Here is a 14,343-nt window from a genome sequence, read left to right as displayed (position 1 = left end):
GCCAGTTATTCAGACACAATCAAAACTACAAGATGAAGGAAATTAAAAGAAGGATGAGATGAGAGTATAAAATAAAAAGAATAAAGATCAACCAGTATTTGAATGGGTAGTGACACGTAAGGCTTTATCATTTGATTTTACCTTTATGTTTATCTTCTTTATGTTTATCTTTCTTAGCTATGCTCTCCTCCTCATCCTCCGTACTGGACTCACTTGGTTCAGGTTCAGAACTCAAAAGTCGATCATGTTCCATGGCCTCAGCTATTTTCTCTTTGACGGATTTGCCATCTTCAAAAAATAGCACAACAATCACAAAACAGGGAGCAAAAGAGAGAAATTGGGGAAATGCTGATCACACATTGGCTTACAGGTTACTCTACTAGTAGATAAGGATACCAATTAAAATCCATGTCACCCACATGGATGCATTAAACGCATACATAAAGCAAATAGCATCCCATCTATCAGATATTAAAATCGCATGCAGTGGAATTTCCACAATACAAAACAAAAACTGCCACAACAACAACAACACAAGTTACAAAAAATACCACCAGATCATAAAGTGATCTTTTTGTTTAGAAATATTTTTAATTTGCACACAAACCAAAATAACAAGACAATAGAAAACCTACAGATAAACTCAGGACATTTTTCAATACTAAGTTTCCAGATGCAATTCCAATGATTCCATCAGTTCTCTAAGCAGGTTAAATAGCTTGTGAGCTTCATCTCATTTTGATGCATGGGCAGATCTGAATGCAAATCCCCATTCTTCAACAAACATTTGATATTCCTAAGAAGCAACATGTCCTATTCTGCTACATTTCCACCACATTCTTATTAGGCCATGACACAGTTTAAAGTTGTGCTAATATTTTCATTGTAACCTCAGTGCTTATGCAATAAAGTTTATTTACATTTCACTTGTTCTTAACAGAATATGTATTACTAGTGTCATTCAGCCCGTTAAATAAATGGGCGCTAGAACATATGTGAGCGCTGCGCGGAGCACCGGATCGAGGAGCCAGTCTGCAGAGTCAGCGCCCAGCAACGCCGTGCTGGATTGAGGAGGCGATGCTCCGTGCGGATCAAGGAAGCAGCCTGCCGGGTCGGCACCCAGCAGCGCTGCACGGAGCACCGGTCTGCAGAGTCACTGCCCAGCAGCGCCGCACAGAGCATCGCCTCCTCAATCCAGCACGGCGTTGCTGGGCACTGACTCTGCAGACCGGCTCCTCGATCTGGTGCTCCCGGGACCTCTCCTTCCTGTCGGCAGCAGGGGGACAGGAACGAAGGAGGAGAAAGCAGCCCTTTCATCTCCTTCCTTCCTCTCCCCCAGCTGCCGACAGGAAGGAGACATCCCGGGGTTTGGAGAAGCGCTTGCGCAGCGCTTCTCCGAACCCCGGGACCTGTCCTTGCTGGACGCACACACACACACGCTCTCCCCCCCTCCCCGCCGCCAACGCTCAGTCCGGCCGGGAGCGGCGGTTGGCGGCCGCAGGGAAACGCAGGTGGGGGGTGGGGAGAGTGCGTGCATGTGTGCGTCCAGTCTCTGCGTCCAATCCCTGTGTCCGTGGGGCACATGCGCAGTAGTGCGGACACAGGGACACAGGGGCTGGACGCAGAGACACTTGCACTTTATTATATAGGATTAATATTGCATTCCTATTAGCTTAGCAACCACTATTCCCGAAACAGAAACAACAGAAGATTTTTCTTCTTCTCGTCTCCAAAACAACATGTATATGAAAAGAAATCACTGTTGAAAGTTGCAAAGCTCTCTGGCATTAGTGTAGGTTTCTTTTAAAATAGGAAGCCTGATGGGTTCTGCCTAGGTGTACACACAGGGGTCAGCAAACTTTTTCAGCAGGGGGCCGATCCACTGTCCCTCAGACCTTGTGGGGAGCCAGACTATATTTTGAAGAAAAAATATGAACAAATTCCTATGCCCCACAAATAATCCAGAGATGCATTTTAAATAAAAGGACATATTCAACTCATGTAAAAACATGCTGATTCCTGGAACATCCGCGGGCCGGATTTAGAAGGCAATTGGGCCGCATCCAGCCCCCGGGCCTTAGTTTGGGAACCCCTGGCTGTACACACCTCATTAGCTCCATTGGGGCCCCAGCATTGCTTTGTTAACAAGTCTTGAACACAAGGAGTTTAAACCACTTGGTGTCTAAGGATGATTTTCTTCCAGTTCTGCAGTGTGGGTGAAACAGGTAGGTTATTGCAGTGAGAAGCTTGATGCTGCAATAAATTATGCACACACTGGCACCTATCCCATTCGTCATGCTGCATGCAACCAGTGGCAGAAGGGTCGGGATGTGTCTAGGAGACAAGTAATTATAAAACTTCTAGAAGACATCAGAAGGCAGCCCTGTACTGGGAAGTTTTTTTATGTCTGATGCCTTATTATGTGTTTATATGTGTGGGAAGCCACCCAGAGTAGCTGGGGCAACCCAGTCAGATGGGTGGAGTATAGATAATAAAATTATAAATATTATTGTTATTACTGCGATGTACTTATTTTATTTTATTTCAATCCTGCCTTTCTACCAGTATAGGACCCAAGGCAGCTCACAATATGTAGATGTAGATCCAAATGCTCATCCAGGATGGACACTTGCATCCTCAACATACATGGAAGCCTGCTTCTGTAGGTGGGTTTCTCTTTCTTGCTACAAAATAAAGTTCACTGAACAGGTTTTATTTTTGTTTTTCCTTTTCTTTTGTCTCTAGCTATATCTGATCAACCCTATCCAAGCAGACATACAGCAGACTGCAACAAAAAAAAATTACAAAAAAATGGGAGAGACAGAAGATAATTTCAGTAGCCAGTTAAAATCTCAACACCTCCAACTACCACAGCAGTAGATTCTGAATACATCCTCTGCTCAATGCTATGTTAATTCAAATCCAGGACTATCAAACAACTGTTTAATTACCATGTTCAGAAATCTGAGCTAAACAGAAATGATGATACCCTTCTACACTAAAATCTGTGGCAGGCCATTAACTCAACCCACATGATTACTCCATGCTTCCATTTTGTATTAGAGCACTTAATCCTATGTGTGTACTTGTTAAGCGGTTAATAACTTCATTCTTCAACAGTACTTAAATATTCATCTCATCTAACAGTCTAATTGGGAAGTTGCTCACATTGAGAATCCAGCATATGGATGAAGGGAAAGATTTCAAACAACTAAAACACCCATAAATAATTCAGCATAATCATCCAGAACTGTACTTTTCTCTCTCTTTTTTTCCTCAATTTTCCTCCATGTTAGATACATAACAAATTGCAAGGAAATGAAAAGCAACCCAGCCCAAAGATGTTTGCAAACCATTCCAATTTTCATAACATTCTGCACATGCCAAACTATTCCATAGAACAGCACAAAGCAATAAGAAACAAACAATCAATGTCTATTAATAGGAAGCAAGATCAATGTATATTTCACCACCAGATGATTGCAGATAAAAATACAAATCAGAAGAATTAGCATGACTTATGGTTTTCTTTCATGTCTGCATCACTATGGGTTGATATTAAGTGACTAGAATGATTTCACTATGATCTAAAGTTAAAAGTAATAATACCACACACCTTAATGGTTTCTTTGCCTCCAAGGGGTTTAGACCCAGAAAAAATAGGAATTTATTGTGCAAACAGTATGCATTTTATGATCCAAAATAATTAATATATATATAAAGGTAAAGGGGCCCCTGACCATCAGGTCCAGTCGTGTCCGACTCTGGGGTTGTGGCGCTCATCTCGCTCTATAGGCCGAGGGAGCCGACGTTTGTTCACAGACAGCTTCCGGGTCATGTGGCCAGCATGACAAAGCTGCTTCTGGCGAACCAGAGCAGCACACGGAAACGCCGTTTGCCTTCCCGCTGTAGCGGTCCCTATTTATCTACTTGCACTTTGATGTGCTTTCGAACTGCTAGATGGGCAGGAGCTGGGACCGAGCAACAGGAGCTCACCCCATTGCAGGTGAACCGCCGACCTTCTGATCAGCAAGCCCTAGACTCTGTGGTTTAACCCACAGCGCCACCTGGGTCCCTTGTAAGATAGATAGATAGATAGATAGATAGATAGATAGATAGATAGATAGATGGATGATAGATAGTTTTAGAGGATGGGCCATACCATCATGTGCTTTGTGTACAGAAGGCCCCAAATTCAATTCTTGGCATCTCCAGTTTAAAAGATCAGATAGCAGGTCATATGAATGACCTCTGCTTAAGGCTTTGGAGAGTCGCTGCCAAGGCAATACTCGAAAGGATGAATAATCTGACCAGATATAAGGCAGATTCCTATATTCCTATCTTCAATTTGCTAAGTTTAAAGCTATGAAACTTGTCCATAATCTCACAATAAAAAAATGTGGAACAGAAACTTTTATCTCGTGCCTCCCATATTCATCACTCCAAACAATAAAAGCACGCAAAGATGTGGTTTAGATGTCATTATGTCTCTGAACCTATAAGAAGTATACACTGATTAACTTCATTTGATGCAATTGTTTTTCCCTATGTTGATAAATAGCCTTTCCAACTGTGCTTTCAGACGGGATGGCAATCAAGTTTGGGCACTGCTTGATCTCAGATCCATTTCACCTGCTTGTCTCCGTTTACCATCTAGGAAAGTAATAAATTCAGCTGTCACAAAATGCCCTGCAAACGATAGTGATGGAGACAAGAGGAAAGCTCACCAAAGCCTTACATGTTAAATCACACAGACCACAATTATAGCACCCGATACAACAGCATGGCATGGACATTTCAGAGCATGACACTGCCAGAAATTTGGCACACGCAGTAAACTGGGGGTGGGAGGGGGAATCACATCATTCTAACATATCATGTTGTGTTTCATATGCCATTACCAAAGCTTAGGATGCAAAATGATGCAGTCACTCAAGGACAAGCAAAACCACACACTTGTATGCAATGGACCCATCACAGTTCTTACTGCAGACCATACTTACCACCTTCATCCTCATCTTCAGAAGGTCCTCTGCTTCTGCTCTTTGCTCGATGGCTGTGTTCAGAATGCTCGAACACATCCTTCTCCCTGTCATCCCTCACACTCCTGTGCACCGAACCTACAACCTTGCCTTCCTCACTGTCTGGACTTGTGTCTTGAAGTCTTGCCTTCCTGACTTTGTGAGAGGTGACTGGCACATCTCTGGCTGCTTTGTTGTCCGGCTCTTCCTCCACGTCTGTTCCTTGGCCTTCCTCTCTTTGGGTCTTTGCGGTTTCACTTTCATACCCTGAATGTCTGTCGGTCTCCTCTCGCTTGCCGCCTCGCTTTCTCGTCTCGCGGTCGGAGTCGTTTTCGCTGCTGTACGGCACGCTGCTGGAGGAGAGGGAGCGTGCAACCTTCCTGCCTACAAAGAGTAAAACACAATTTCATTTCAATGGCACCTTACATCTTCTCAGCGCTTGCAATCATTGTTTGCAGGGTCATGCGGAGAAACCTAGGACTGTGTGTGAAACGGGCCTCCCTTCACAGCAGCACAAAGTGTTGCTAGGGGGATGTGAGAGCCCTTCAGGTTAGTGCTAAAGCACCAGGTTTTATAAGTATGAGTTCAATCTAGGCATCTACTCTTTAAAACATTTCTGGGGGATTCAGTAGTTAAGAACTTCCTGCCTATGAGTCTGCTGTTATGGGTACATTAAAGCCCAGCATAAAGCTGTCTCCAATATTCCCTAGTTACTTTTATGCCAGGCAAGAAAGGCATTAAGGTGGTGGGAGGGGTGGTTGTTTAACTCCTTTTAAAAGAAGTTGTCTGTCTGTTTTGGGGTGTGTTTGCCAGGGTCTTTCACCTGAGGATCTTCAACATCAGCGCCTGTACCTAAGATGAAAGTGCACGGTTTTTCTGAAATCCTTATTCACTTTGCTTTTGCTCAACGATTCTTGTGCGTTTTATTTTTTTCTGAAATATAACACTTTTCATGCACAAAGTGGTGTAAAAAGGGGGGGCAATAAAATTACCATTCAGAATAAAATGTTTGAGGAGACCTTGAGATGATGAATGAAATCAAGGTAGCGTCTAAAAGTGGAAACATTGTAGTAATGGGTGATTTCAACTACCCTCACATAGACTGGCTACATATGTGTTCTAGTCGTGACAAAGAGATAAAAATTCTAGGTATCCTAAATGACAGTGTTCCAGAACAGTTGGTGTTGGAACTGACCAGAAGGGCAGTGACCCTAGACTTAATCTTGAGTGGCATACAGGACTTGGTGCAAGATTTAAGCATTGTTGAGCCAATGGGGAACAGTGACCATTAAGCTGTAAAATTAAACATGTAAATAGCTAGGTCTCCAAGGAAATCCAACATGGTCACATTTGATTTCAAAAGAGGAAATGTCCCCAAAATGAGGTTGGTAAAAAGGAAACTGAAAATCTAATTCACTCCAAATGCTTGGGAGTTGTTTAAGACCACAATGTTAGAAACTCAACTTGATTGTATACTGCAAATCAGGAAAGGTATCACAAGGACCAAGGTGATCCTGTGGGATTTCAGAAAGTATTTCATTTACTGCAAGGTATTGAACCAGGCAGACAAAGGGCTTCTCCACACTTACCCTTCCTCCACTTTTTCCAGGAAATCAGCAAAAAACTTGAATTGACATTTGCTCTGATGGAGCACTAAAGAGCAGGTTTTTGTGTGGAAAGCTCTGGGGCATTTTATTTTATTTTTAATGCTTGGACACAGAACTTTTAAGCACGAACCTGTGCCTGGAAAGATTGGGGCAAAAGGTAAGTGAGGCTAAGCCCTAACTGTAGGGCATGAACCCCAACTAGACTGAAGTAGCTATCAACTGAATTGACAGGTCAGCCAATGCCTGCACACCTGGGCCTATAATGGTCTGGCCTGAGAGCTGCCCCATCAGTCCAAACAACTTTTTTGTGATGAGTGCCTTGTCTTAGCCCTAGTTTATCTGTGTCCCTTGTACTGATTATGCCCCTACCTTTGGCCCCTCAGACCTGACTTGCTCTGGCCTCATCCTTGTCTGTTTGCTCTACAACCTTGTCACTGTATCCAAGAACTGAGAGCAGACACCTTGCTCAGACTGGACACCTATGTAGTCTTTTCTGATAATGCCACCCAGTTAGGGGAAAGCTCAAGCAAGGATTCAGACTAAGGGCTACTCAGTATCACATTATAAAATGCTGCAGCTTCTAATTTCATTTGCCATAAATCCTTGACAAACAAAGTTCATTCATTTGCAAAGACCAAACATTTCAACTGAATAATATAATCCACTGGAAATCTGTTATAGACAAAACTAAAATCAATACTGTAACGTATTATATTCTTGTGTTTTCTATCAAATGCAGTTCTGAGTTCTGAGCTCCTTTCATGTCCTGCCTGCTTCCAATAATTACTTGTAAATTTTGCTAATATTTTAAATTATTCTTCCCATCTGTGCTACTGTGAATATTCTGCAGGGCTTGTGATTCTTTTGTAAAAGAAACATGTTTACTTTAGCAAAAATGCAGGGTTTTCTTTATCCTCTCATTGCACTTCTGTAATGTAGAGCATTTTCCAATGAATATTATAAGAATGAATGAAACACTACTGTGAGGTGGGCGTTAAAATATCTCTTTTCCATACGCGAAGCAAGGCTGTAGAACATATAGCTAATCAATGCACATAGTCAATCAGTAAACCAATTGGAGCTTGAATTCAATAAAACTGGTCCAAATTCAGCACTCTAACAAATGGACAGCATCACTTAATGCATTTGATAAATATTAACATACCCCTCAGCATAAGATACTGGATGAATGTTTTATTTGGGGGGGATAGATGTTACTGGCAGATACTGGATCAACACTCCTGTTGACTTAAGGAGATATGTTTAGCAACAAAGCAGATAGAGACCCAGAGGTAATGTGAGCACCTAGCTCCTCCAACTAGCCTATCTTCATTAACCAGGACTTTCAAGGCAAGTCTTCACATTAATCCACATGGTAATGCAATAATGTAAGAGAAGAAATGTGTTGGGGCTGGTGCAGACAAGCACACAACATGAAGGTCATTTAAAGATTGTTTCCTGTGGCAGCCCAATGTCACACACATAGAAATTTGCTGCATACTTCAGAGTGGGGTAGCATGTTTTTTTAAAAAATGTCACCATAGCCTTAAAAAGAAAAGGGGAAAACTTCAACATGCTACACAGAGACAGCTGCTTTAAAAGGCATCCATGCCTGTCTTATTTTGTGTGGACCAGTTGTAGGTTAACACAAATCGCTCCCTCAGAAAATTGCAGCAAATTAAAAACCAGGCTGGAAAGTGATAAGATTTAATTATCTATGGCAGCTTGTCATTGGTCAAAGCACAGACATAGGGAACCTTATCACATCTTGTGCTTTAAGCTTGTCATTGGTGCCAGCTAATAGTATCAAATGTATGAAAGGAGGCCTTGAGTGCCATCTATTGGATTGGAAAGATAAGCAGAAACACTTTTAATAATTTAATAACAAATATACCTTCAGCTTCAGTGTCTCTTTGAATGTTCTTTAGAAATGGTGAAAGGAGAAGACTGACTCATACTCCCATCTCCCAAGGGAGGTTCTCCTCTGAAGGGGCAATGGGTACAACACACACACAAACACACACACACACACACACACACACACACACACACACACACAGGAGATGCATAATTCTACCTATCCATCTGGAAAATGTGTATCATACCTGGAAGGATCTATCTGTTTTCCTCCCTGAACACAAGAATATGGATGTGGTTAAACAGAGAGCTTGAGTGATTCGCGCTTCTTCTGCTGCCTTTTGCCTCTGAGACATGTGCAAAAGCCACCTTAAAGTGGCATTAGATTTCAGCCTCAAAGTGTGTAAAAGGCCATGAGACATTTCAGCAACCCAGGTCATTAAAAATATTATCAGGTTTTTTTGAAAACATAAACAGCCTGGTACAGAAATAGCTGTTTGCCTCAGCAAAAACAGCCTGCACTGCTTTCCAGCTAATGAGTCATCCTGATTTATTCACAGGATTATGGTCTACGAGGATTTGAAAACCATACGTTCAGTCTTCTCTGACCTGTTCTCTGCCTGCGCTCAACAAAAATATTGCATGAAAAAATAAGGATTACCGTTTCTCATTTATCTAGAGACACTATTAAAATCTTCCACATTTGGAGAAATTTCACCTTCATTTGGATCTGCACCAGCTGTTGAAATTAAAAGCTGTCAAGAAAGTGCACAGATTGGAGCGGACCATCGTTTTATTATTATTTATGAAGGACAGGCTCCTATCGTCATTTCAATTTCATTTTTATTTTTTAGTAAAAACAGAGTCAATGAAATCTGTGCATTGCAGTCCCTCAAAATCCTCTGTAACTATGTACTGAAAACCCTAAGGGTGGAAGTCAACTGATGAGTTCTGTTAGTAGAAGCCCACCTAAGGACTTCCACTTGTGCAATGGGGCATCCCCACCTCCTCTTCTTGCATGCCCCGCCCCCTTCCCCTACAATTAGTTCACGGGGCAGGGGCAGGAGAAACCCTAGAACAGCATGCAGAGGAGATTGTTCCATTTGGCAAGCCACAATGCTGGTCCGGACAGAACAACACATAGTGAGACACTGAATTCTTCCCTTGGGTGGTATCCAATGTACCACTACGCGAATCTTCAGTCAGTGCAAGGATTTCTGCTTGAGCAATGGAATCTTCTCACCTTCTCCCCACAACACTTCCCTCAGATCTGTTCCCCCAACCCACTGCAGCAGATTTGGGGAGGGTATTAGGGGAGGAGAAGGAGGCAAGTCCCACTGTGCAAGCAGAAATCCATGCACTGACAGGATGTGGTAGTTTAATAGCACTCTAGCTAGACCTAGCAAATGTTAATTTCAAAGAATGCCCTCAAGGTAGCATCATTGTAAGGGAAACTGAGAAAATAAAATGGAAGATAGACCCAGTTGTCTAGTGCTGCTTTGAGTATCCTGCCAGGATTTGTTTGAAGATGAGGGGACTAGGAGATGCATCATTGATGGGCCTTGCTGGATATCAAATGCCCAAGGATGCTGGGTTCTGATGCCAGCCCAGAAGGTGTCCCCATTTCCCTCCTTTCATTAGTTTATGGTATTTAAGGGAAACGTGGGGGAAAGCAAAATTCTAACAAAAACTGAAAAGAGCACACAATCTTTTATTCTGGTCACCATCATGTCTTAACTAAGGGAAAGGCCTCTTTCAGCCATCTTGAGGTTTCAGGAAAATAGCTACATCTCAATGTTCAAAGCTTTCACTCTGCTTTTTGACTGCATGCCATGTATATCCTTCATAATGAAAAGAGAATATTGGAGCTCACTCATACGTCCTTCAAAAAGAGAGCACACAGGAGAAAGCTATCGTTCTTGACCTAGCCAAGTCTTCTCCTAGGGCGAGTCTTGGAGTAACTTTGTTACATCCTAGCACAGAAGGAATCTCACAGTAGCTCTGGAACAGTTTTGTACAGTAAACATCAGTTGTTTACAGAATCAACTAAATTAGTTTTCAAAACTGTGATTCTCCACAATTGCAAAGTGTGCCATGGCAAGGACACTGACAGTGAGAGGGGAAATCACTTTCAGCCATCTTGAGGTGTCAATGAAACAGCTACTTTCATGTATTTCAGGGCACTTCTATATGGTATCTGAGCTTCCTTTGATTGGCTAGAACTTACAGACAATAAAGTCTGGATATGGGGGGGGGACGGCAAAAACAAGGGAGAAATGGGCTTCTAGAAAATGTTTTCAGAAAGTGTCTCTAATTTCCATTTTTCCTGGCGACTGAAGCAAGGAAGGATATCTACTAGGAATGAATGTCCGAAGCACATCCTCCAGTGTGGAACAACACACTAGAGACAGAAACTTATTTTGTTTCTTGCTGAAAACTGCTCCAGGAAGTAAGAGAATCCAATTCTCACCAACAGCAGTTGGGCTACATTACACAAATCAAGCCAACAGAAATATTAAAGCTTCTAAATTAATGGCTTGAGATTGTGGCAATAAAAATGACCCAAATGGGTGTGTTATTGTCATTCTGTATGGAGCACTGTTACACCAACAGAAAGAATTACTTCACATATTTTCTCATTTTTTCATGTGCAGAGAACTATGTTTACAATTGGGACACAGGGTGGTTAAATGAGATTAATCTATTAGCACATCAGAACTGAGAGCAGGGCTTCATACAGGTAGTCTTCAGTTGTATGGAACTAGAACACTGATTGGACAATTACTCCTTTTGCTACTCATGAACCGCTACAGAGGCCTGACATATCATTGTCACACTCTCAGTGACTCCTGCTTAAACTGGCCACAAACCACTGGTCTCTGGTAGTTCAAAGGATTGAAAGAAGGGTAAGAAATATGCAACATGTGACTCAGAGACAAAATACACGATCAGCACCCTAACATGAAGTACGCATTCCTAGACCATACCACCACTTCAGAATGCACATGGGGGGGGGCAAGAATGTTCACTGCCCCCCAAAAGGGGAGGGTGTCACTATACTTGCAAAAGTTGGGGAGAAAGCAAAGTCTAAAGGCCAACCCAGACAATCCGAACTGATTGATGACAATGAATGTGTCTAGTTTTAAATGTTCAATTACATCTGCAGCGGGCATCCCTCAAGATCAAGGGAAAGGGAGATCTGACTTCCTGCTCATCCCACAGTTCTGATTAAAACCCCTGTATTCACATTGCTATTTATCCTCCAGAGTCAATCTTGCAATGGCACTGCTTATGATTTAATAATAATAATAATAATAATAATAATAATAATAATAATAATAATAATTTATTATATATACCCCGCCCATCTGGCCGGGTCTCCCCAGCCACTCTGGGCAGCTTCCAACAGAAGCATTAAAATACACTAATTTGTTAATCATTAAAAGCCTCCCTAAACAGGGCTGCCTTCAGATGTCTTCTAAAAATCTTCTCCCCTCATCGTCACCAGTCATTGAGGCTTTGTGATTGTGGGTTTACCCACAGAAGGGAATTCCAGGAAGTGGAGGAAGGAAGAAAATGCCCTAATAATGACTTGGTTTGCATACGTACTTGAGGGTGACACAACTTGTGCAGCCCCCAATCTGCAGCTCCCATCTCAGAACCTACAGCTCCTTCCCCACCAGATAAGATTTCAAGAATCAGCTCCTTCAGTCCCCAAGGGTGTTTCTAATTAATTATTTGCTGTTAATTGTTCACATAACACCAACACTGTAAAGTGGACTGCTATTGTTTGCATTTGGCAAGTGACAAACTGACAACCAGAAAAACCACACTAAGCTTTCGTCCACGGCACAACATTGGGTCTGTCGTATCCAATTTTACTCTGACAGAGTCTTTTGAATGATAAGCAGTCTCCTCTGAAACCATAGCTGCCAAGTTATCCCTTTTTTAAGGGATTTTCCCTTATGCTGAATAGGCTTCCTCGCGAGAAAAGGGAAAACTTGGCAGCTATGCTGAAACTGCAGACAATCCTATATGGCTTCACTTTAGTTACTGAACTACTTATGGGTGGGAAAACAAAGAAAGCTATGGCTGGTGCCCATGATGATGAAAACTATAATCACTGAAGTGATAGCGAGTGCTAACCCAATATGGTTGGTCACCTCATTTCTACAGCCTGTAGCTACAAAACATACACATTTCCTAACCAGTCTTGCATGCTATTAATAAAACACTTCAATAAAGACTGTCACGCCTATCCAATTAGCATGATCATTCCACTTAAGTTATATCTCGTTGGGATTTCTCCTCTGAATGGATCAATTACTATCACACAAAATGGGTCAGGATTTTTAGTTAAATGCTACTTATCTGAAATTTGTTCATCTGTAAAACTCAGAGTGCATTATTTAACTCCCTGCTGGGAGTGAGTATAGGGGCCAAGATATACTCTGCTTCCAGTCAAATCCACAATTAAAACAAAACTATTTTTTTAAAAAAAACTGCTTAATGAATGGCATGCTGAATTAATGTTAAATAGCAGCAGCAGCAGAACACGCATGAGCAGCCAAGCATAATTTTGTACAAAGCATACGGTTGAGGAAACAATAGTCAAAAGAAATTTACTACTGGCTTCATCAGTTACTTATCCAGAAGTGCAGCTTGTTATGTGTCTTAATATAATTAATTGAGTGCATGTAGCGGATTAATAATGAAAACCCCAAGTCAGCCCCATGAACACTTCTGCTACAGGCATTGTAGCAGTGACAGGTGTCACAAACAAAGCCTCCCTTCATGCACACCACTTCAGACCACTATAACTACAGGCCAATTTAATCCTATGTTCATTTCCTTATACCTGCATCAAAGTTCAAACCTATCCTTTCTTTGTATACCTTGTAGGCCCCTTCATAATTAAGAGAGAATATAGGAGCTCACCCACATTTCCTTCAAAAAAAAGTGCACACGGAGAAAAATATCATTCCTGACTTAGCTAAGTCTTCTCCTAGAGGGAGTATGGGAGTAGCTACCTTCCATCCTATAGCACAGAAGGCATTGCAAAGTAGCTTTGAATCAGGTTTGCACAGTAAATGTGAGTTGCTTACAGAATCAAGCAAATCAGTATTCGAAACCATAACTTTCCAACAACTAGAAAATGTGCCACAGCAAATGCACTGACGGTGAGGGCAAAATCACTCAGAATGCAAAGGCAAATAAAAACACACGAAGATGGTATGGTTTAAAAGAAACCACTCACATGGAGCCATGGGTGAGCTAACAACATAAACGACGGTTTCCATAATTTGCTTTACTCATGAGTACAAATCCTGTATCCAGCTAGAAATTTAGTACGCCACCTTCCTTGTCCTCTACCCTAAAAAGTAGCCGATGCATTTTACTGAGTTTCACATCAATGGAGATTCAAGGGGGAGGGACATTTAGTCTTCCAGGAAGCATGTGGCTGGCTGCTATAAGAAACAGAAGGCTGGACTACACGGACCTTTGGTCTGATCATACATATCTGATGTTGTTCCAAGGGAACTTCAGCCTCTACTGCAGGCATCCCCAAACTTTGGCCCTCCAGATGTTTTGGACTACAATTCCCATCTTCCCCGACCACTGGTCCTGTTAGCTAGGGATCATGGGAGTTGTAGGCCAAAACATCTGGAGGGCCACAGTTTGGGGATGCCTGCTCTACTGTAAGAAGCAGTTCAACCTAATTGTGATGTCAAACAACCAAGGCAAATTTAGAATCAGTTTCTACTTATGGTTATTTACCTCCAGAGTGAAATGAAAAAATCAATAAATACATACCTTTCTTTATTTTATTATTCTAGCCTCAGCACTGTTTCCAGCTG

At 42.0% G+C, this 14,343-nt stretch overlaps 1 protein-coding gene across 5 annotated transcripts in view; it reads right to left on the bottom strand.

Moving 5' to 3' along the window:
* Positions 1-14,343, bottom strand: part of ERICH3 (glutamate rich 3) — a 72,937-nt gene that overhangs the window by 12,942 nt on the left and 45,652 nt on the right. For all 5 annotated transcript variants that reach the window (XM_060276814.2, XM_088673901.1, XM_060276815.2 and 2 more), the window contains 2 exons: positions 5,004-5,405; positions 142-288 (listed from right to left, as the gene is read on the bottom strand). In XM_060276814.2, coding sequence (XP_060132797.2) covers positions 142-288; positions 5,004-5,405 — 549 coding nt within the window. The remainder of the gene's footprint in view (positions 1-141; positions 289-5,003; positions 5,406-14,343) is intronic.

Source organism: Zootoca vivipara, chromosome 7 (assembly GCF_965207765.1).
Source record: "Zootoca vivipara chromosome 7, rZooViv2.hap1.1, whole genome shotgun sequence".
NCBI classification, from domain to species: domain Eukaryota; kingdom Metazoa; phylum Chordata; class Lepidosauria; order Squamata; family Lacertidae; genus Zootoca; species Zootoca vivipara.
This window is presented reverse-complemented; position numbering and strand designations above follow the sequence as displayed.